Source organism: Mixophyes fleayi, chromosome 12 (assembly GCF_038048845.1).
Source record: "Mixophyes fleayi isolate aMixFle1 chromosome 12, aMixFle1.hap1, whole genome shotgun sequence".
Lineage (NCBI taxonomy): Eukaryota > Metazoa > Chordata > Amphibia > Anura > Limnodynastidae > Mixophyes > Mixophyes fleayi.
In genome coordinates this window covers 7,394,805-7,418,018 of record NC_134413.1, presented here as the reverse complement: position 1 = coordinate 7,418,018, position 23,214 = coordinate 7,394,805, and the positions used below count along the sequence as shown (strand labels likewise).

The 23,214-nt window shown below is 41.1% G+C and overlaps 1 protein-coding gene across 1 annotated transcript; it reads left to right on the top strand.

Moving 5' to 3' along the window:
- The first annotated feature begins 1,223 nt into the window (after positions 1–1,223).
- Positions 1,224–22,820, top strand: ERO1A (endoplasmic reticulum oxidoreductase 1 alpha). The gene is made up of 16 exons (XM_075192804.1): positions 1,224–1,429; positions 1,827–1,946; positions 4,073–4,156; positions 5,519–5,557; positions 9,675–9,757; positions 9,966–10,042; positions 12,365–12,485; positions 15,105–15,151; positions 16,008–16,019; positions 16,650–16,676; positions 17,302–17,394; positions 18,372–18,618; positions 19,025–19,094; positions 19,575–19,661; positions 19,744–19,877; positions 20,785–22,820. Exons 1-16 carry the CDS (start codon positions 1,307–1,309, stop codon positions 20,840–20,842), a joined length of 1,422 nt encoding a protein of 473 aa, XP_075048905.1. The 5' UTR covers positions 1,224–1,306; the 3' UTR covers positions 20,843–22,820.
- The last annotated feature ends 394 nt before the right edge of the window (positions 22,821–23,214 follow it).

Sequence of the window (23,214 nt, the reverse complement as noted above, 5' to 3'; positions counted from 1 at the left end):
ATTCTGGGACCCTCTCCCTGACCCACGATTCCCACCCACCTCCCCTGGCACCTTGTCCCCTCCTCTGGGATTCTGTCCCCTGGCACCTTGTGCTCTGGGACCCAAGTGTTACATTTAGGAGAAAGTTCGGACCTCGGTATAGAAACTTCTTGGGGCCTATTGCACAGCTCATGAAATAGCGCAGTGACACCAGGTTTGGTGGCTCCTCCCACTACACCAATAGTCCATGGCCCCCTAGGCAGGCCTGGGCCCCGGCACTTTGTACCTCCTGCCCCCCTCTCAGCGCCCCCTGGCAGCATGCTATAACAAAGAAATCTAGCAATAAAGCAGGAAGGAGCTGGGGGCCACAAGAGAAGGCTCTGAGTGCCACATGATGCCCTAGGACTGCTTGTAGTCCATCAATGTGTTATAAAACATTATTATTACTATTATAATTATTCAGGATACTGCATAACAATTCAGTTACAGCCTGCATGTACACTGTGCTGTGCAGTTAAACAGAACATCCTAAATAAATGATAATAATAGTAATAATAATGTTTATAAACACTGCAGGGATGCAGCATGTGTCACATGTACTGACAGCTGTATATTATACCAATCCCTGATATATATATCCGGATACAGAGATAGATATCAGACTATTACTACACATCAGACGGGCAATCAGGTTACAACATAGCAGAATGCAGTGTGCTCATCATGATGCAACCTCTGCAGCCGCAGCCAATCAGAGGAGACCACCGCTTGGTGGGCGTGGCGTCCCCGTGTTTATAGACACGTCCTGAGCTCTGCGCTGCGGAGTGAGTGACAGCTCTGACCCCGCCCCTCGCCCCGACCCCTGAATGCTGAGCTCTGCGCTGCGCAGTGAGTGACAGCTCTGACTCCGCCCCTCGTCCCGCCCGCTGACTGCTGAGTACTGCGCTGCGGAGTGAGTGACAGCTCTGATCCCGCCCCTCGCCCCCTGACTGATGAGCTCTGCGCTGCGCAGTGAGTGACAGCTCTGATCCCGCCCCTCGCCCCCTGACTGATGAGCTCTGCGCTGCTCTAGTGAGTGACATCTCTGACCCCGCCCCCTGAGCTCTGAGCTACGCAGTGAGTGACAGCTATGACCCCCGCCCCTCTCCCCGCCCCCTGACTGCTGAGCTCTGCGATACGCAGTGAGTGACAGCTCTGCCCCCGCCCCTCGCCCCGCCCATTGACTGCTGAGCTCTGGGCTGCGCAGAGAGTGACAGCTCTGGCCCCGCCTCTCGCCCCGCCCCCGGACTCAGGGCCTCTTCCTGGTTGTGGCTGAGAGCTGGGACTGATGCTGCTGCAGAGACCCGGGATGGACCTCAGCTCCCTCCTTGTCCTTGTCCTGTGCTTCCTGCTGCCCTGGAGGTCCCAGCTGCAGGGCCCCGGCTCTGCTGCCCATGGCTGCTTCTGTCAGGTGACATCAGATGATACAATGTTACTTCATATAGTCCCTTAATTCATATATTAATTATCTTATATAATGTGTTGTGGGAATAGCAGCTACAAGCTTCACAATCTGCATAATCCTGACTGCATGGGGCCAATTTGTATCTTGGATTTACCTCCCTATTGACTAATATTGTCCTTGGCTACATTAACAGTCTCTTCCTCTTAGAAGTGTCCACTATAATTCACTGCTGATGTGTTATATATATATAATTGTATGTTTTATATATAATTGTAATGATAGATGGAACCCTGGAAAATGAATTTGTGCTTTATCTGATGTTAATGTTTTACCAAGGTGAGCGCACAGTCTGCGGCTTGTTTGCATTGTGTAACACTACTCCCCCCTCATTGTGTGTTTTTAGGTCGCTGGCTACCTGGACGACTGCACGTGTGATGTGGAGACTATAGATGGTTTCAATAATGAGAAGCTGTTCCCTAAATTGCAGAAACTGCTGGAAACTGACTATTTTCGGTACTACAAGGTAACCCACCTGCCCTCTCATTGGCTGGAATGGTAGTTGTTACTTGGTGGGAGCTCTCGGCTGTGGGTGGTGGGTGTGTTGTGTTTAGTTACTGTTATTACATTTGTTCTCAGGAATACACCTCATGTATGTTCTAATATGTTACGTAAAACCAGAGAAAAAAATAAGCCCACGCTCTGTTAATCCCATATTATACATGGAACCAGCTGCATTGTAATATAAACGCCCTATGGGGCAGATTTAATTAGTAAAAGAAATTGTTGCATTGTGTCCCAGAACGGCCGTGAGATACTATGGGGCTTCTGCTCGCACTCCCTAGAGGTGCGAATGTAAGTAACGCATATTTTTTACTGTATTAACGGTAATTAATCGTGGTGCGATATTCTCAGCAACATCGCGGCCAATTGAATCTGCCCCTATATGTATACAATGAAATACAGTTGTCAGCGCTTATCCTAACACTGCACATGTGTGTATCTAGCAAAATGAAAAACATGAGGTATTAGAAATATATGTAGGATAACTCTGGTATTTTGATCCTATTGGAAAGGGCATACAGTATAAGGTGCATTGCATGGCTGTGTTTCAGTTTATTGGATGTTTTATCAGGATGTATGTGTCTGTGTGTAGAATATTGGGATCACTGTACGTTATAAGGATGTCTGTATCCTCAGAGCTCTACACAAAAAACCTCAGCGACGTATAACGTGTTTTATATATTAACACCAGTGATGTGAAAGTGTAATTATCACACCCTGCTGATGACTGACTGCAGCTGTTTATATTACAAGTAATTCTCCGATTATATTCAGAATTTTTACTTTTTTTTTTTTTAAATCGGTTTTATATGTATAGTACAAGTCACCTAGGTATTTGTGATAATATACATGTCTGGAAATCTGAACAATTTTCTCATAACCTTATGTACAGTAGAAGTTTGTTCTTTATAATTTACAGCTTGTGATTTAATCTCTTGTGTGTCTTTATGTTTGTTATATCGGGGAGATGCTTTCATATAGAAGGAAACATAATTCTATTCGTCCACACGTGTGTGTGTGTGTGTGTATACTGTATATTATAGTGTGTATACTGTTATATATATATATATATATATATATATATATATATATATATATATATATATACTATATATATATATATATACTATATATATATATATATACTATATATACATTAATATACAGTATATATGCATATTTACACTGTATATTAATGTGTATACTCTGTATATTGTGATGTTGGTGAGTCATCACTAAAATATTAAGAGTGATGTCACTGCTGTGTAACTTTTTATATTTGGAGAGTAGTTACGTCCCATGACTCATTATAGTGATGAATATATCTGCCAGTGAGGATGAAACACTTGGTTGTAGAGGTCACATCGTACATGTATTTTGTCTTGTTTCAATTTGAATATTATAAGGAACCTCTTCTTTTTTTTTTTTTTTTTTGTCGTTCCTGTAAAACTCCCTCTGCTGCGTACATGTGATCTGTACGGTCGCAGGATATAATCCCTGTTCCTGTAATACAATACATATTATATTATCATCATTCTTCTTATCCTTGGGGCAGATATGAACATACAGTGATGATCGTACAATGATACAGATGGTAGGAAGTGTAAAGGGAAGTTACTGGTTATTATAACCGCCTGGGCTTCCTGTGACTGTGCGGAAAACGACCTGTTTATTGTAATACCCCCAAAAAAACGTAACTGCTAACGTTACTCTGTAAGGAGAAGTCACCTGAGGAGTTATGTGACCGTATATAGTCTACAATCTACAGGTCCTGAACTCGGAGGTGACGCTCGATATTTATATTATTCCCTATATTATATATGTTTAATGGGAAACAAACCAGATCACTTGTGTAGCCAGATGTGTTTCCTGTGTATATTTATGTCCCAGGATATTTTCCTAAATGTGTCCTGTGCCGTCACTTCTCTCCAAACGTGACCGTTACAAGAGGGTCTACACTCATATCTATGTATTGTAACCAACCAATAATCCACTATGACGCTTGGGCTGTATGTGCATGGGGTCAGCATTGACAAATATACTGGCTCAAGCTACCTGCGTAGCTGAAATAATGTTTTATATTTATAGGCCAATCTGAAGAAGCCTTGTCCGTTCTGGAACGACAGCAGCCATTGCGGGATCAGAGACTGCGCCGTACAGCCGTGTCCGACTGTAAGATTGTTATTCCTTCTGCTCTGTGTATAGTGTTGTGTAATAAGTTTTATATACAGACTCTCGTGGTGCCGAAGCAGTGATGATTTTTTTTAAGTGCTTGCTGAGGCAGCGTGTGGGACTCCAAGGCATGCTGGAACTTGTAGTACCCCAACAGCTGGAGATCCACACGCCGCTTAGGCCCGCTGTAGAGTCCCCTAATTCCCTCAGTAAGGTAGGGCAGGTAACCTCCCATGTAGCAGCTGCTGTTGTTCAGAAGGTCCCGTGGGAACTGTAGTTTAGCAACAGATGAGGGAGGGGGCTGGACGACCTGCAGTTTCGCACTTGTAGAAAGATTAAAGCTCTGAGGTGGTTATTAGCAATCTGCCTTTTCACAGCTTTGTTATTTCATAGATATTCCCTGGTCTAATATGGATCAAATGAAAAGGGCGAAATATCCGTTGTTGTTTTCCAATAATTCCCTGTTTTTTTTTTAAAAACTCCATAGTAATTTTGTGTTTAAATGATTTAGTTTTTTTGCAATCCTTATTATCCAGTCCTGTATCTCCTATGAGCTCTAAGGAAGGTCTGGCTAACCTGTGTCTCTCCTTACGTTGTGAAACAACAAGCCCCCAGCTTGCTCTGGCAGAGGGTATGCTGGGACTTGTAGTTTCACAACACCTGGAGAGCCATAGGTTGGCCTGTAAAGCCTTTATTTCCAGTTTCCTTCATATCTCGTTAATGTGGGGTAAAGGATAGGAGGGGGTGCGTTTAAATTTTTATAGCCCCCTATTTTGTGACAGCTCATTTTGCATTGGGTTTCTGTGTCCCCCTAATAGGCTTCAAAGAATTGGTTTAACGTTACATATAGCATTGTTATTTAGGACATTAACATAAGTTTGCAGAGAAAAAAGTTCTGTATTAGATGTCTGACCGTGTAATCTGCTGCACAATTAAAATATGAAGTGGGTAGGATATGCTTTTGGTACTCCGATCGCTGCTGAACTACATCTCCCACAATGCTTTGCCAGTTGGTTCCCAGTGGATAGGTGACCGACCAACCGGGATACCAAATGTTGTCCATTGTAGAAGATATCTATTATTTTGTGATTGGTAGCAATAACTTCTTACTGACACTAATAAACTACAATGTACCAGACGAGAGGTTTGCACCCTATGTAGGATTGCAAGTTATGTATTTAGATTTTTGTAGATATTGTATTGCTGATGACTTATATATATTTTTTTTTAACATAAGTCTGTCCATTTTCATGTAAAGATTGTCAGCCCTGATGGCGAGTGACTGGTTTCCATGTTAAGACATAATACCAAGTGACTGTGTAAGTTAATAGCTATGCGTTAATCTCCTATCTTTATTTTTAGGATGCTGTTCCGCTTGGCATAAAATCTCCTGGTTTTAAGGTATGTGCAGCTTAACTTTTAATTTCTACATCTTTAAAATCATATTTAAACTTTTTATTTTTTGACCTCTAATTTCCAAGTGAATTCGGCTATATATTGTGACTTGGTAGATGCATGCGTTGCATTACAGCCCTATCTGGAACCCAGGTCTTACCGTGTGGTAAGACTAAGACGCCTTCCATGAGGAATCTGCTTTGTCAGCCATTTTGGCCTCTGCTTCTGTTATTATTACTCTATAACAATGGTGTCACACTGGTATTTTCAGTGAAGGTAGGTCTAGCTAGGAAGCTCAGCATACAGCGGCTGTGGAGAAGTGTGTATGCTGTTATATTATATTCCGGGAATGCTGTATTCCTGTCACATGACCGTGCGCCCACAGATGGTGGAGGCGGCCATTTTGTCATCTGGAGCGATAATCCGAAGATCACAGCCTATTATTGCTCCGTAAACCAGTGTCCTCACTGAGTCGGTTTGTCACTGTCGTGTAATGGATCGTTGGTTACGATTTGATAAACATTTCTTCATCTCTTTAAAATGTTTGCCCTAGGAAGGTCCCTGTGAGACATCACTCATTTATTTTCTATACAGACTGACCTAAAATGCCGGTAATATATAGACACTATCCAGTAATCCTAAAGTACTGGGTTAGTTTGTCCTATTGTGCTGTCCAAAGTCCACTCCTTGCTAATTTATTTTTTGGCTAAGTCGGTTTCATTTGTTATTTCTGTCATGTTCTAACGCCATAAGAATGTTGTCAGACTTGTGTGATAATTCTTCATTCCATAAAGCCATAAACGTGAATTAAAAAAACAAAAAAACCCAAAAAACAATCCCCAGTCCTGAACTTCTAATTTCATGGTCGTTTTTTTTTTGTTGTTAAAGGGGGTGCATTGGGGAAACTCAAATCAATATAATATTTCATAATCTTGTGGGGATTTTGCTTTTACAGTATGTGTTAGCCTAAAGCTGGGTACACGCCTATGTAATATTACTTCAGATACAGTCTCTGGTGGTTTCACCAACGACTGAAAGTCCCGATGATCATGCCGATTCCTGTGTACACACCTACACCATTTACCGTCAGATCTGTGATCTTCATCTCTCATAACCATCTGCTGAACAGATCCTGACTGTACACTGTACAGATATCTGCCTACGTTGCTGGTTGTAAGTGCGTACACACTTCCATATTAGCACATCGTTCCATCGTTATGTTGAGTTTTAGGAAGTTTATAAAACTAAATCAACAGATATGATTGTGGGGGTGTACACACTAATGCAATATCTGAACAAACTGACGTTTAACGTTTGATCGGCACGAGAATTGCATGGATGTGTACCCAGCTTAGGCGTTGCAAAACTTCCTTTAATATCTGTGTTTGACACTGTATCACCCAATGATCTTGTGCAAGACTACAGATTGTGAGGACAGGGACAAGAGCCTAAGGTCTCAGATCAATGTAGGTTGTTGCATCAGGAAACTGTGGCAATTACTGCAGTGTCTGATAGTGGCGACTTCCGCTAATCGGCACTACAAGAAGTACAGCCAGGCCGGGGGTTTTGTCATTTAATGGGTCTAATAATATAGAAGTTAATTTCTACTATTTTTAGAACCCTGGGGCTCAAAGAGGAACCAGGTCTTTAGAATAAACAAGATGTCACAGATGCGCTCAGTAACTTGATAAGATTAAGCAGATGATGAATTTTAAATGAGGCTTCATGTGACGTTCTCAGCTGACCTGTTACAGATCTACACAAGAAGCTGCAGAATCGCTGCAAAATGGAATGAGGTCTCCATTTACTGCAAAACTAGCTGGCAGCCCGTTATAGACTTTATATATAGGGCCTATTAGTGTTGGACTGGTTGATGGTCGTCCTGGTGATCATCTGACCTTTAATGGCTGTAGGTGATGTTTTGCTTCTGTTACAGAATAATCACCTGACTGATCAGGATAGAACAGTTTTATTCCATGTCTGACCAAGTCCAGATGTCCGATACTGAGGGGCATTCATGAAACTTGGTGCACAGGAAAGCTGTTTTTTGCCTTTGGCAGCCAATGAGTGTTTCACAAACCTGATACTCGGGTAGCCCTAACAGTACAGGATTTCCATATCTCCTTGCTGGAGCACAGGTGTAATCATTACTGGCTGATACAATGTTACAGATCCACAGATGTGATCATTACTGGCTGATACAATGTAACAGATCCACAGGTGGTCTAATTAAGTCACTGGTCACCTAGAAAACCTGCACTATTAGGAGGGCTGGATTTGGGAAGTGCTGGCACATAGGAATAGACCCGTTAGTGAGCAGGTTCTATTGAGGGGATTGCGGGTCATAGATATATAGATGTAGAGATTTGCCCATTTTTTTTCTTTCTTTTTAAAAGATTAACTATTTTATATTCTGATTGGTGGTATCTTTGTGTGCACACAAAACCACCCCTGTCTGAAGATGATCGTTTATGGCTTGATTTGAGTCTACGCTTGCAAAGATTGGTAGAATGGTGGCTTAATGGTTAGCACTTCCGCCTCACTAACGCATCATGAGTTCGATTCCCGACCATGACCTTATCCGTGTGGAGTTTGTATGTTCTCCATGTGTTTGCGTGGGTTTCCTCCGGGTGCTCTGGTTTCCTCCCACATTCCAAAAACATACTAGTAGGTTAATTGGCTGCTATCAAATTGACCCTATTCTCTGTCTGTCTGTCTGTGTGTGTGTGTTAGGGAAATTAGACTGTAAGCTCCAATGGGGCAGGGACTGATGTGAGTGAGTTCTCTGTACAGCGCTGTGGAATTAGTGGCGCTATATAAATAGCTGATGCTTATGATCCAAAGATTTGCGCACTCCCCCCTTTCGCCTAAATACTTTGAGTGTGAATGGACAGATAAGATCATTGCTTATTGACTAATCACTTTTTGCGCCATCTTTTTGTAAATTCCCTATTGACAAGTCCTGTCCCCTTTCTGCGCAAAAAACACACCTGGATATGATGTCCCCCCCCCCCCCCCCCTTGTACTAGTAGTAATGTGTTAATAATAACAGTGCATACATTGGCTACAGCACTTGAAGGTCACAGTAAACCTAGATTGTTTACTTAGTTTTCAGGTAATCTAGAAAGGTTATGGAAAGTTATGTTGCCACGTGGATTAAATGATTGTTTTGGAAGCTTATGAAGGAGAAAATAATCTCTCTTTTCAGGTGAAAACTAACTATAGTTAAACCATGCGGACTTGTGGGCAGATGGAATGTGTCTGCTCGGGTATTCAGAAACCGCTTACATATGTTGCATGTGAATACCAGTTCATATTTCTTCTTGCACAATCCTTAGCACACTCCATCAGCCCCGCACCATGCAATCTCCCCCTTTTACCGCGTTTTACTTAATACTCACTTCTCCATGTTGCTATAAGTGTAATACAGTAAAGGTATTATGTGTCTGTGCAGGAAAATCCAGCAATCAACCGGAGTAATAGGGTGGGGAGAGTCTTGTCTAACCTGGTCATTCATGGGCTTATGTGGAGTTTAAATGGACTTTATTAACTTGTTGCCACTTGCCCCAAAACTATTGTTCCACCTGTAAGGTTGCCTCCAGACTTCAAGTAGACTTTTATCAGCGTTGTCGTGTTTGCGGCCGGCCGTGCGACATTTGGGATTTATTCGCGATTGCCCAAACTGGCTTTGTATCTCTGGAAGTAAATCACTTTTACAGACCTGTCCCCAGCAATACGTGTACAGTGACGGCTTTTACATGGACCAATTGCAGACTTTAACGTGGCCTCCTGTATGGTTTCTAGAATGTTTTCTGCATACGATAGTGTTATATTTAGAGGCGTAGTCGGCAGTGAGTGCGTTGTACATCTTGTTTGTTATAACCTCCAGCAAACGCCACCTGCCCCTTCGCAGCTCCGTAATGGTTATATAAATAGATATTTACATACTGGAGGCTGGTTTGTACCTTGTTACATACGTCACATTGGCAGTTACAGTACCACAGTCACGAATGAACTAAAATTGGTCATTGTCCATAAGGACCCACTGTGAAGCCTATCCTGGGGGTGTATTTATATTCGCTGTATAATAAACATCAGACTAATGAGTTCTTATATTTTACAGTATACAGAAGCTGCCAACTCCGGCAACGGAGAACTGGAGTGTGAGAAAGAGAAGCGGCTGGGAGCCGTGGATGAGTCCTTGAGGTGAGTGAAGCTGCGTCTGACCACGAGGGCCGGTGATGAGACCAGCGGTAGCAGTGTGTCTGGTCTCTCTCCGCCGCGTCCCTTTCACACTTATATCGTGGTCGATTGTCCTCTTTCTGCTTCTTCAGACCGGCTGTACGTGATACCTCACAGTGCAGAGCTCTCTATGTAAATAGATTTAGATGACTGTTTGGATCTCTGTTTGCAGCGATGCCGCCCAGGAAGCGTTCTCACAGTGGAACCAACACGACGATTCCTCCGATGATAACTTCTGTGAGCTTGATGGTAAGTAGCGGGTCTTAGATAAGATCGCAGAACGGTCCGTGCACCAGGCCTAGGTCATACGCTGATTGTCTTTGATTGTTTCCGTCTCCTATGTGCTCTTCACTGTTATCTGTTGTAATCTTTGCTGATTTAGGCAAACTGTTGGCGTGTGCTCTTAGTCTGATACTACACGGGGTGCGTGCTCTTAGTCTGATACTACACGGGGTGCGCGCTTATCTAGTAATGAGCACACGCTAAGCATGACTTTATAAAAGCAGTTTTTTTTTTCCTTCCTATATCTGTGGCTTTGATATCTGTCTCTTAAAAGGGGATTTCCACCACCACAAGACTTTAAATTAGTGCTTTAGTAATGAAAAAAAAAATAGATATCCTGTCACTGAAACACTATGTTCTCAAGTGGCTGATCTGTGGTCCAATATCCGCATTCTGTACAGAACCTGCTGAGGGTTCTAAAAGAGAGCAAACAACAAACAGAAATGACAGCACTGGAATACTGGATCACCACCAACCCAATAACTGAATCCGCAATGCTGATTGGCTGCTCGAAAATCATTTTATTCCATTACATATAACAATGATTAAAACATATATATGACTTGTACCAATACCCTGGTGTATAAACCACACAAAAAGAAAATAGATCATAAAAAATATAATAAAAAATAAAAATGGTTAAACATGCATCGGAATGCTATATAACCAAAAATTTAAATGTTCTCAATTATCACTTGTGTAAATGATGAGCCATAAAAATAGATGCATCACAATAAATATACTAGGTGTGTTAACCCTTTATCTCCTCCAATACTTGTAAGATTTATCTTAATGAGGTCAGCAGCTGAGAATTAAATGCCTTCCTAATAGCAGATTCATACACGGTATGGTGTTATAGCTAATAGTGTCAAAATACCACATTGCTGTATACTTCCATGTTAAAATAGACCTGTGCTCATCCACAATCGATTGTTAGTTAGTATAGAAAGCGGAATGAACTTCTGTGAATATATCACCTACACCTTACACCGCTGATATACTTGTGTCCATCTTAGCTCTATTAGATCAATGCCGATCATGAATATAAGCTGGGAAGTGTATCCAGTTGATAAGCAAGTGGTAATAAATATATCAAAGAGTTTGTGAATAATGTGTTACTTTCCTGCAGCCATAGATCACCAATTCTTGTAATCAGGGAAATCAAACACTTCCTCCGAACCGGCATCCAAAGTGGTGCTACGCGGCTAAGAGCCGCTCTGTAAATTGCTCCACTCGGAGGTGGGCGATAATCAGTGCTGACTTCCCTGAGTGCCTCATCGTCTCCTAAATTGAAGGGACGTAATCGAAGGCATCTATCTCATACGAGTTTTCAGTTAGTGTTTTGTGTAGCCAAGATGTCTCCTTGCTGACGCGTTTCTTCACTTACAGGTGTTTTCATCAGAGAGCAAGTAGAGTCATAGTCGGAAGCAAGTCGTCTTTTGTAAACTAACAGATTACTTCATCATCTGTTGCAAATCAAATGTCTCGGCACAGATATGTGTTTAAATCATCATAGGCAAACCGAGAGGGGGTTTCCTAGTGCCTGGAAACCCCCATCCAAGCCTGGGGTACTGTATAATTGAGGTGGCTGGACCTTGTCCCCGCTTCACACGGCTCTGCTTGAAAAGGGAGAGCTGTGTGCACCTAACAGTAGTGCACACAGCATTGTCCATGTATATTATGGGGATAGGAAGAGTTGGAGAGCAGCCAAGCACTGTCTATAATTATAGCTACGCCCCCATGCCTGCTGGTCACGCCCCCTGGCGGCGTGGTGTGGAAACCCCCCCTCTACAAATCCTGTGTTTGCCCCTGATCATGGCTAATTCATTTATCAATCATTTCATAAAAAACCTAAAATATAAACATATTTTGAGAAGTATATGCAGCCATTAAATATGATGTACTAATTGTTGATTGATGTCTAAGTTTTAACCCTAATAAAACCCATCACTTAGTAATCACACTACTGCAACTTTTTATTACCTATACTGCTGTATCTTTGGGGCATACCTCTGTGCTTTTCACTCTGTTATAGAATGAGAGTTCGTTATTCTAACTTTATCTTCATTGGATATATTACTATCCGGAGAACAACTTTGTCCTATATGCCAGGGCAGTGAAAATAAACTCTTCCTGTTTTTAACAGATGACTAAAAACATCGGAGAGAAAATCACAAATATAAAAGAATGTATTTATTTGAAGTTGTAGAATGTGTACAAGTCAATAAAATCAAGTTGTATGAAGGTGCGGTGGGAGTAACTGTCCGTACCGCCTGTGTCTGCTTTCAGATGAGGAGTCTCCGGATTCGGAATATGTCGATCTTCTCATTAACCCCGAACGATATACCGGGTACAAGGGAGCCGACGCCTGGAAGATCTGGAACAGTATCTACGAAGAAAACTGTTTCAAGTATGTGACAAAAAAAACAACCTAAAAACTAAAAATAAGTGACGAGTCTTTTAAATGTGTAAAAATAATGATTAACTTTATATATATATAGATGTGATTTGCTAATACTGGAGTTTCAGGATTTCCCAGAGTTCCCTGGTTTATACGGGGATCACATGACTTTAGAAGCCATGTTTGATCTCTGGATCTGCCTGTACAGTTGCTCTAGTCCATTATTGTTTTTTAACGTCTGCAGATTGGAATTGGTTTAGCGTGACCTGTGTTCTAGGCGTTTGCTATTTATTTTGGTAGCTGGTGTAAAGCTTACTGTTTGCATACTGAAACAAACACACTTCCCAGCAGTAATTTCATCCAAGTCAAATACAGAACAATGACAAGGACACCCGAGAGCCGTAACCTAATAAAAATAAATAAATGACAAATGACAGGATATATCAATCTCCTGCTTCAGTGATACAAGCCGACCTGCCGCAATATCTGTCTATTTTGGAAAATTGATTCTGAGATTGTATCTCAAAAGAACCGTAATGTAGTAGATGGATCGTTATCGGACATATTGGTAAATTTGGTGGGGAAAAGACGGCGTTATCTGGCCCCTTCTCACCGGGTGGGCTCCTGTCTCTCGTGGACACATAGTACGTTGATTCTGTCCGCCCGTGTGTGGCCGTTTCGTCTTTAAACCTTTCTTCTGTCTAAAGCTGGTCTCGTACGTTGTCAGAAATCTGTTGTTGGAGAATCATCCAGTACACTCAAATCCAAATGCTAAAATCAATCATAAATCCGTTCTTCTTGGCTGGAAAATTTTCATTTGAAAATCAAAGTACAGTGAGGTCGGTCGATGTGAATTAAACGCTGATTGTGCCATAAATCAAATTTATTCTACGTGAGGCGATCGCAGCGGTAGAAAATAAGCAGCTGGTGAATGGGACTGAAATTGGGATTATTGCATAAAACAGGCCAGTTGTTCAGATGGGGGGACCTGATTGTCGTTTTCTTACCTGGAACCTTGGAAAACGTAGCTGGCATAGTATTTATATGGTGAATTTGGAACTAGCTAGAAAGCGTATATAATATATATATTTTTTGATATAAACATTTGCATTTCTGGGATAAAAGGCTAAATTTAAAAAGGCTTCCGATTTGTCTTTGAGAAGCTTTCCTAAAATCACCAGGTCAAAAAGGATTTTGGTGACTCCTTTACTTCCTGATTTGTGCTTATTGAGATTGGTGAGGTTACAGCAGGCACTGATACAGACATCGGGTCCTGGGATATTTCTACCTTCATGGTTGAGCATTGGGGCGCTAAAACTACGCTGAAGTTAAATGTTGTTTTAAATTATAATTTGTTGCAAAAGGAAAATTCTAAGAGTAATTAAGGGCCATATATAATATTCAAAAAGGAGTAGAGGACAAATAAGGGAATTTCAGGGATGAACACAAGGGGGGTCTCTAATAACCAGCGCACAACTCCTCGTATGGTGTAATCTCGTCAACCTTTCAGAGTTTTGCTTTAATTTTCCATGCGTCACTGTAGTGATGAAAGCCAACATCTGATTGGCTGTTATCGGTTACAGCACGTGTGGATTCATGCCTAGGATGGAGGAGTTGGTGTTTTGTTTTTTGTTTTTTTGTTTTTTCTGTAAAAAGAAAAAAACGCTCTTTAGTTTGAGTGTGTTTTTTAAATTTATAGTTAAAAATGATTTAAATGCTCAGCTATGTAACATAGTGCACTGACCTTCACTGAATATAGAGCAGATTACAATTGTGTTGAATTTCTCAACCTTCCAGACGTTGCCACATTAATTGCACGATAATATAGTGTATTGCGTCACAAATGCTGACACAACGGCATGAGATAGGCAGAGGTCGCACAGTCCTGGAGGGGAAGTGACCTTGTATCCTCTCCAGGACTAATCCAATCCCAGACTGGCAGGAATACGGCCGCCTGATCTGACTGTACCTAATACACAGCTGTAGTTATCAGAATATGAAGCTTTATTTAATAACATATGGTGCAAACTCTCATTCGTCTAGTGCATGTTAATCATATAGACACTTGTTGTCATGGTCTAATATAGCTTATAGCATATCTTCTATTTGCATTCAGGTAGGTCCCTTTTGCATCCCCTGTCCCCGTTGCCCCTGATCTTACTGTGCGTATCCTCCCATTGTCTAAACACAAACAGAATGTACATTTGTAAAATGAGATTGTAAGCTCCATTGGGACAGGGACTGATGTGAATGAATTAACCATCTCTGAGGGTAAAGCACTGGGATGTGCTACCACTGCGTATTAATACTTAAATTAAATTGGTTATCCACCCAAAAATAGAAAAATTATATATATATATATATATATTATTATAATTATAATCTCGGAACATTTATGAGCGCTGGTGCATAAGATAAACGGAGATCTCGCACAGAACTACCAGTCTAATTTGTTTTTAACAAGAACTAAAGTTATGATAAACACCTTTTTCTCATGCACCTGTTTTTTAATAAATGTTATAAAATGCAGGTATTTAGTACAGAAGCAGATATGTTTATGGTGACAGAATCATCTCACCGTTCCATGTATAAATAATCAAAAATGTATAATTTTTATTTATCCTGTAGGCCAAAAGCCGTGAATAGACCGCTGAATCCAATGGCGTCTGGACGAGGTACGTTTTTATAATCTGGAGAATGAATTATGTTGGTGCTACATCTCATCCCTAATTATTACTGATTTAAGACCTAATAAAACTTTCTTCTACTCTGCCATTAAGAATCTCACATTCGTACCCCTGGTTTTGTTTTGCTACAGACGTGAATGTGTTATAACACATAAGAAAACAAGTAAAAGTGTGCACTGATAATGGCTTCATAAGCCTGCAATTGTGTACTTAGATTCTTGGGTTTATTGTCCCTTTAAACTTGTTATCTGGAACTATAATAATCCAACGGGTCAGCTAAATGCATTGTGATTTCCTCTCCATGGGGCTATAAGATGACAGGTGTCTGGCTGAGAAGCTGGAACTCTATCCTAGTATTGCTGTAGGTAACGAGTGGATGTATGGTTTGAAAAAGTGGAGATGTTGCCTATAGCAACCAATCAGATTCTAGCTGTCATTTATTTAGTTCATTCTACAAAATGACAGCTAGAATCTGATTGGTTGCTATAGGCAACATCTCCACTTTGTCAAACCTGCAGTTTAGTAAATACACCCCTTATTGAAACTCTTAAAAAAAAGGAGGATGAAGAAATTCAATACAGCATTACAGCCTCGCAGCACTGGGGTCATGAGTTCCATTCCCAATCTGTGTGTAGTTTGTATGTTCTCCCCATGTTTTTATGTGTTTCCTTCCACACTTCAAAAACATACTGCTGACTTAAAAAAATAAAATAATGGGTGTGTGATTTAGATTGTAAGCTCCAATGGTGCAGTGAATGATTCCTTATCCTCTATACATTGCTGCTTGTAAACAATTAATAATATACTGGAGTATGTGACCTATTTTTTTTTGTTTTGTTTTTAGGTGAAAATGACGGTAAGCAGATTATCATTTTATTATTTTTTGTTTTCCCCATAGAACTTCCCAGGTAACAACTTATTGAACCTAATTTTTAGGCCCCCTCATGAGCCAGGCTCCATGACAGTACAGGCCTGTAGAGGGCGACAACGAGTCAGCCTGTGCGGACGGCTATTATTGCTGTTTCATTTGACATATTAAATTTTGTTTTTTCTACGTTTCTGTTAAGCTACAAAAGAAGAGCTTTGTGTGTGGAGATGTCTCATACTGGTGTTTGGGAATCTCAAAATGAAATAATTTAGGTGATAAATTTTGGGGAATACGCTGATTTTACAGAAGTTACTTTTATTTAATAAGCGGTATTAAATTATGTGTTTTGTTTTGGTTTTTTTTTGTGCCCCTAGTGATCTGTTCTGGTCATTTTTGCCCCCCCTTACAATAACTTTGTAGTTTAAATCCCATTGTCCCCTTGTGAGCACAAGGTAACTTTATCTCCCTGTGTCTAACATGCTAAATATTGGATTGTAAGCTCCAAGGGTTTAGTAATTTTACCTGAGTGCAGCTATGGGCAGCAGAGTTTGTTAGTTGGAGATTATTATACATTTTCAGCGAACGTATCACAAGATGTAACTGGTTATTTCTTTACAGAGACCATGTTCTACAGCTGGCTGGAAGGTAAGTTCCACAATTTATTGGTAACTGATAATAAGAGGGGTATTAGGCAGAAACCGGTATCTTACCTGTGAGGCGCCTCCGTTCCTGCACACACTCTGGCGGTATTGGGTCATTGTAACCAGGAGTTAAAACTAAGATTTACAAGTGTCAGACACTCTGCAGAATATATATGTTAAAATGTAAATTAAACAGAGCAACGTCGCACAGATCTATAGTATCTTACACTTTATTCATATAGAAAATCGAATCCTTTGCAACGGAAAAGTGTTGGCACAAGTTTGAGATGTGCATGCCGTAGTACCGAGGGGAACAGATGAATTAATCCTGGTGTAATATAAAACTATGGTTATTCACCAGATTGTTTGGCGTCGGCTACATACACTGATGTAGTAATCTTCCATAGATGTGTGTTTTGCCTTAAAGAATATTAGTTAACTACACGCGGTGGCCATAATTGTGCGGTAAATAAATAGTACTGAGAATTTGGGCAATCCCTTTTATTAGGAACTATTTGTATTGAATGGCTGAATCCTCATTTTGGCTATTTAAGCTTTTCTTTTTTTTTTTTTTTTCCCGTTTAAGTCTCTTACAGGCTTTTTAAACCTTTTTTAAATTCGTCTTTCAGGCCTATGTGTGGAGAAAAGGGCTTTCTACAGACTGATTTCTGGTTTACACGCAAGCATCAACATTCATCTGAGTGCACGATATCTTCTGCAAGGTAAGGAGAACACACTGTTCTCTGCATGTAGCTGTCTGATCTGTGTAAATGTCTTTAAATGGAACGCTCCAGAATATTTGTTTAACCCGGAGTAAAATTCTTCTTCGTGGTCCGATGGTCCCTCGATATCCTGTTACCTCTAGGGTTTCCCACGTTGTCTATGAATGGGTATACTGGTTAGTCTGTGTCTCTTCAACTATTATGGAGCTGAAAAGCCCAGTAAAATCCCACTGGGATGTGCAAATTAGTTAACAAAAATCAAACTGCGCAGGCGTCCCTCCGCCTCCACTCTGTCTATTCTCTGCACAAATGTGCGTGCAAATTCTTTCCTCCCGTTATGTTGCACCATTGGTCAGGGAGGTACAATCGTTCTAAAGAGGAACCATATTTGGTTATTTCAGCAGGGAGTGGAGGGAGCTGAACAAAAGTATTTTGAATAGATTTGGAAGTTCTAGGACCCTGTTATCCTAAAGAGGTTGTCTCTGCAAAACGCGTTGGTCACTTGTTGCTGGTTAACTGGGATTTGCTATTTTTACGGTGGAATCTACAAATGTTCTACATAGGATAATATTATTTATTTGGTCTTTTAAATCTCGCACTCACTCACTTTCTTGCTTTTATAATCTGTGTGATTTATTGAAAATACCTTATGTCTGCACCCTCCAACTTTTTGATTATCTCCCCATATATTATGTTCTACCGCTGGGACTGCCTGAAATCAGAGGAGCGTTGATTTCAGAGGAGCATTTATATGTTGGAGTTATGCACACTGATTTTGTGTGTTAACACTTGTTTTAAATGGCTGCTTTTCAGGACTTTCTGGATATTTTTGCAGATAATAGAGGCTTCTTTATGAAGGAAGAGTGTAGGGAAATTAGGATCCTAATTCTATATTTATCCTGTAACTGCAGAGATTAGATGTAAGATAATGGAGTAATGATACCACAGCTTATTATATATCCATTTCCTCATTGCAGACACTTGGATGAATAAAAGGTGGGGCCACAATGTGACCGAGTTCCAGAACCGCTTTGATGCCACCCAAACCCAGAATGAAGGCCCCAGGAGACTGAAGAACTTGTATTTCATTTACCTGATTGAGCTACGGGCCATCTCCAAGGTTCTGCCGTTCTTCGAACGTCAGTCTTTTCTGTTGTATACGGGAAACAAGACTCAGGACCTGGCAACTAAGCAGCTTCTGATCGATATTCTTCAGGATGCGAAGTACGTCCAGCGCTGTGTGACCATTTATTAACCGGAAACGTCTCCTTTATGATGTCCATACACAGACCGATCCGGCTGCTAATCCTTACTGTTAGTGTGAGGGCAACGTTGGAGTAGACGGACTATGCAGTCATCCTCCGACTGGATTTAATCTCCGTCCCCTCTTGATATCTGATAGGTCTCTAAATCTGAGGTGCGGCCGTCCTAGGACCCTACACTGCGAATTGCGGCCAACTAGGTCATTTTAGAACTAAACGGCTGTGAATCGCAATGTGTACGGGCATCTTTATTGGAGAGAACGTCACTAGCGAACTTGGTTCTTGAGGGTCATTGCGTTTGTTTGGTTTTGCCAACCGCAGGACTGACGCAGCTTCTATGTCTAAATGATTGTACTTCTTTATTACAGAACTTTCCCTCTGCACTTTGATGAGAATTCCCTGTTTGCTGGGGATAAGAAGGAAGCGGATCGTCTAAAGGTAACCAAACCCTTGTCCTACTGAAATAAATGAAGGGTCCACCTACAAGACTGTTTGGCAGCACGGTGGCTCAGTGGTTAGCATTGCAGCCTCACAGCGCTGGGGTCATGAGTTCAATTCCCGACCATGGCCTTATCTGTGTGGAGTTTGTATGTTCTCCCCGTGTTTGCGTGGGTTTCCTCCGGGTGCTCCGGTTTCCTCCCACACTCCAAAAACCTACTGGTAGGTTAATTGGCAGATATTAAATTGACCATAGTCTGTGTCTGTGTGTTAGGAAATTTAGATTGTAAGCTCCAGTGGGGCAGACACTGATGTGTGAGAGTTATCTGTACAGCGCTGCGGCATTAGGTGTGCTATTATATTATATTATATATTTTTTTTATTTTTTTTACAGTAATGTAAAATGACCTATTGATTTCCACCCCGTTGTTGTAGTTCTGCTCCTGCAGCAAATGATCGCAATTTAATTTATTCACATAGGCGGATTTCAGGCAACATTTCCGAAACATCTCACGGATAATGGACTGTGTTGGTTGCATTAAATGTCGCCTTTGGGGAAAGCTCCAGGTCAGTATCTTGGAATATACTACATTACAATATACCTGTGTATTGTATTAATGTAACATCTCCTTCCTTGTACAATCTGTAGACTCAGGGATTGGGCACAGCCCTGAAAATCCTCTTCTCTGAAAAACAAATTCAGAACATGCCCGAAATAGGACCGTCTTACGGATTCCATTTGAAGCGTCAGGAAATTGTGGCCCTTCTCAATGCTTTTGGAAGGTCAGTAGGTGTGAAGTCATTTCAGATTCTCCCAGCACAAGACCAAATCTCTGTTTACTTAGAAAACTAGTTTTGGTGTTTGTTCATTCGCCTTCGTCTGCCTTCTCCCTTCAGGGGCAGACGCAGGATTTGTAGAGGGGGGTTTCCACACCACGCCGCCAGGGGGCGTGACCAGCTTGCATGGGGACGTGGCTATAATTTTAGACAGTGCTTGGCTGCTCTCCAACGCTTCCTATCCCCATAATAAACATGGGCAATGCTGCGTGCACTACTGTTAGGTGCACACAGCTCTCCCTTTTCAAGCAGAGCCGTGTGAAACGGGGGCAGGGTCCAGCCACCTCAATTATACAGTGCCTCAGGCTTGGAGGGGGTTTTCCATGCACTAGGAAACCCCCCTCGGTTTGCCTATGCCCTTGGTAGCACCTTGAAATATCGGGGCGTCAGCTCGGCCAGCTTAAATGATATAAGGGTCCTCCTACACCATGACTTTTGCTGCTTCCACAATATTTCATATAGAAAGTTCACTGTATTTACTAAACTGGCAGCGCTGATCCCCCAGCAGTCCCCAGAACAGAAGAATAGTCCAGGGGGGTAAATGTATCAAGCTGAGAGCTTTCCGGCGGGTTTGAAAAACCAATCAGATTCTAGCTGTCATTTATTTAGTACATTCTACAAAATGACAGCTAGAATCTGATTGGTTGCTATAGGCAACATCTCCAATTTTCAAACCCGCCGGAAAACTCTCAGCTTGATACATTTACCCCCAGGACTACCTGAGACTTCCTTCTCAAAAAATATTGATTCGGTTTCCTCTGTGTCAAGGTAACAGGTATCGTTACTTGCTGGATGTTGTATTGGTCCCATGTTTGTAGGCTCACGCCCTCTTGACTTCTATCTCTTCCCGCAGAATTTCTACAAGTATTAAAGAATTGGAAAACTTTAAAAGACTTCTACAGGATTTGTGACGGAGAAGGAAGACTCAGGGGGGACGGAACTTTGCACTATCCTGGCCCGCGCATATTTGACAATAAACCTTGGTCAAAGTCTGAGAATCTACATTCTCACTGTGAAAACTGGTCCTTGAAGGACCTTCCTGTGTATATTGTAAAATAAAAAATGCTTAAGATTTTCTATCTACTATGACTTGTAACTGCAGCTCTACGGAATGTCCTAACCAAGTACTAAGCACCTCTTTGTATATAGGATAGCTTTTGTCTATTCTAAGAGAGAAACAAAAGGTTTTGACTAGTTTAATCCCATATGCCTTGACAGTTTCTGTCCGGTATATATCAAACCTCTACCCCTCCAGTCCTCACCCAATTACTTCTATACAGAACCCTAGTGCCCCCAGCCCAATTATTACCAAATGGCCTATAGTTGGGACCCTTTGATACAACTGATTTGGAAGTATACTAAGCTGATTGGATGAGACTTGCGTCTATTTTGCAATAAGCCTCGAACATCCCAGCTTGCTATAGCCACCGCTTCTAGATTAAGTAAAGACTGGTGCAGCCATAAATAGGAATACTGCAAAGTGACAAGTTCTGTTTAATCTCTATGTGTGAATACTGTGTAGCCTTTGCAATTTCTCTTTAAATTTTATTTTTTTCAAATATTTTTCTCTCCGGAGTGTGTTTGGGGGAGAGACGGGTGGGTGTTGTATACTATTGGTACTCAGGGACCACAGTCGGGTCAGATTTTTCGGATACCCCTGTTGTTGAAGTGCGGTTTAATAAATGAGCGATTGTTCTATTGGCTGAGATCCGTGCAGGTAATCTTTCATTTGGAGCATGCTGAGGTTGCCCTCTAGTGGAGAGTATGAGATGGCACATAACTGCATTGTAACGGAACATTTACTCATACCTTAGAGGAATTTATTAAATTAGTATCTGCATGTAACTACAATTGTTTTAAAGGGGGCATTTTTATTTGTTCTCTATTCCAGTTTTAATTTTAAGGATTTTTGTTAGTTACCCTAACTCTTCAGGATTTAACAAGCTGTTTTAATGGTGTCTGTATTGAAACTGGTTCCTTTTTATCCATCCATATTATTGCTTGTTTGATAATGTTTGTAGTAAATTACAGATCATGTGTAATTGCTACAGGTTGATTTTATGTTGCGCTTTGTTACTGCTGAATGGTTACAGGACTCTGCATTCCAGCCTGATTGGGTCTAGTTACAAATAATAAACCACCAAGGATCAATGTTTCATATAAACGCGTAACATCTACCACATTTGAAACACATAAAGCCTTAGCGTGTTGCCAATGTGTCTAAGACACCAGACTCTTCAGACTATTATGTGCACTTACTGTAAAAGGTGGGCTTATATTTGTTTTCCCTATACCAAACCAGAAAGGGAAACCTGTACTATTATCTATCCTAGATTGAGTGATCTATATGAGGGTGTTAGGAAATCTTGTGCACCAGAAAAAGGTACTGTGATTCTCAACAGCCAATGATGTTTACTTGCACTTTAGCAAATGACGCTGAGAAAAATACAGTAAGTGATTGGCTGCTGTTCCCCAGTTCTTACCACTAGGACTGATAGAGTTGAACACAGTTTCACATTTATGGCTCTCCCAGTTGTAGAATTGCAGTGCATGCTGGGATAGAGAATTCCTTGAGGTCCCTAATTCAGACTACTCAGTTTGTTCTGTAACTAAACCATCATCACTGTCCATTTTCCGACTACTCGTCCCATTCTCCATTATGTTGTTTCCAGCTCTGTGTACATACAGAGCATCTATGATGCCTTCACAATGCAACCACAATCTTTCACGTTGTTCTGTCTCTAGATTGTAAGCTCAGACGAGCAGTCGCCTACATTTTGTATCTGTCTGTATGCAATGTTTGTGTATTTATTACCCCTGCCCCCTCTCATTCCCCCAACTACAGAACTGTAGAGAATGTTGGTGCATTGAAATAAAAGTTGTTAATTTAATTATTGATCTGTGATTATACTGAGGGCAAAAATATTGCTTGCTCAGGTTTGCAGGATCTTGTAATATAAGGATAATACATGATGCAAGTTTATAAAACAGAAAGGGAGGGTGTTCTAACTTAAAGGGATATTTTGGCCCCCTTTGCCTATAGTAAATTGGCTCCATTACCCCCTCTCAGCCAGTAGTGAAATTGCCACCTCCTGGTATGTGGGTGTATATTTAGCTGCCCAGTTAAGGTTCCAGTTTCCCAATGCAGCATTACTAGTATAGATGTGTTCCAAAGTTCAAAGAAACCATGAAAGAAAAACATTTTAATCTTGACTCATCAACACTTATATAGCGCCAGCAGATTCTGTAGCGCTTTACAATTGGGAACAGTAATAAATCAATA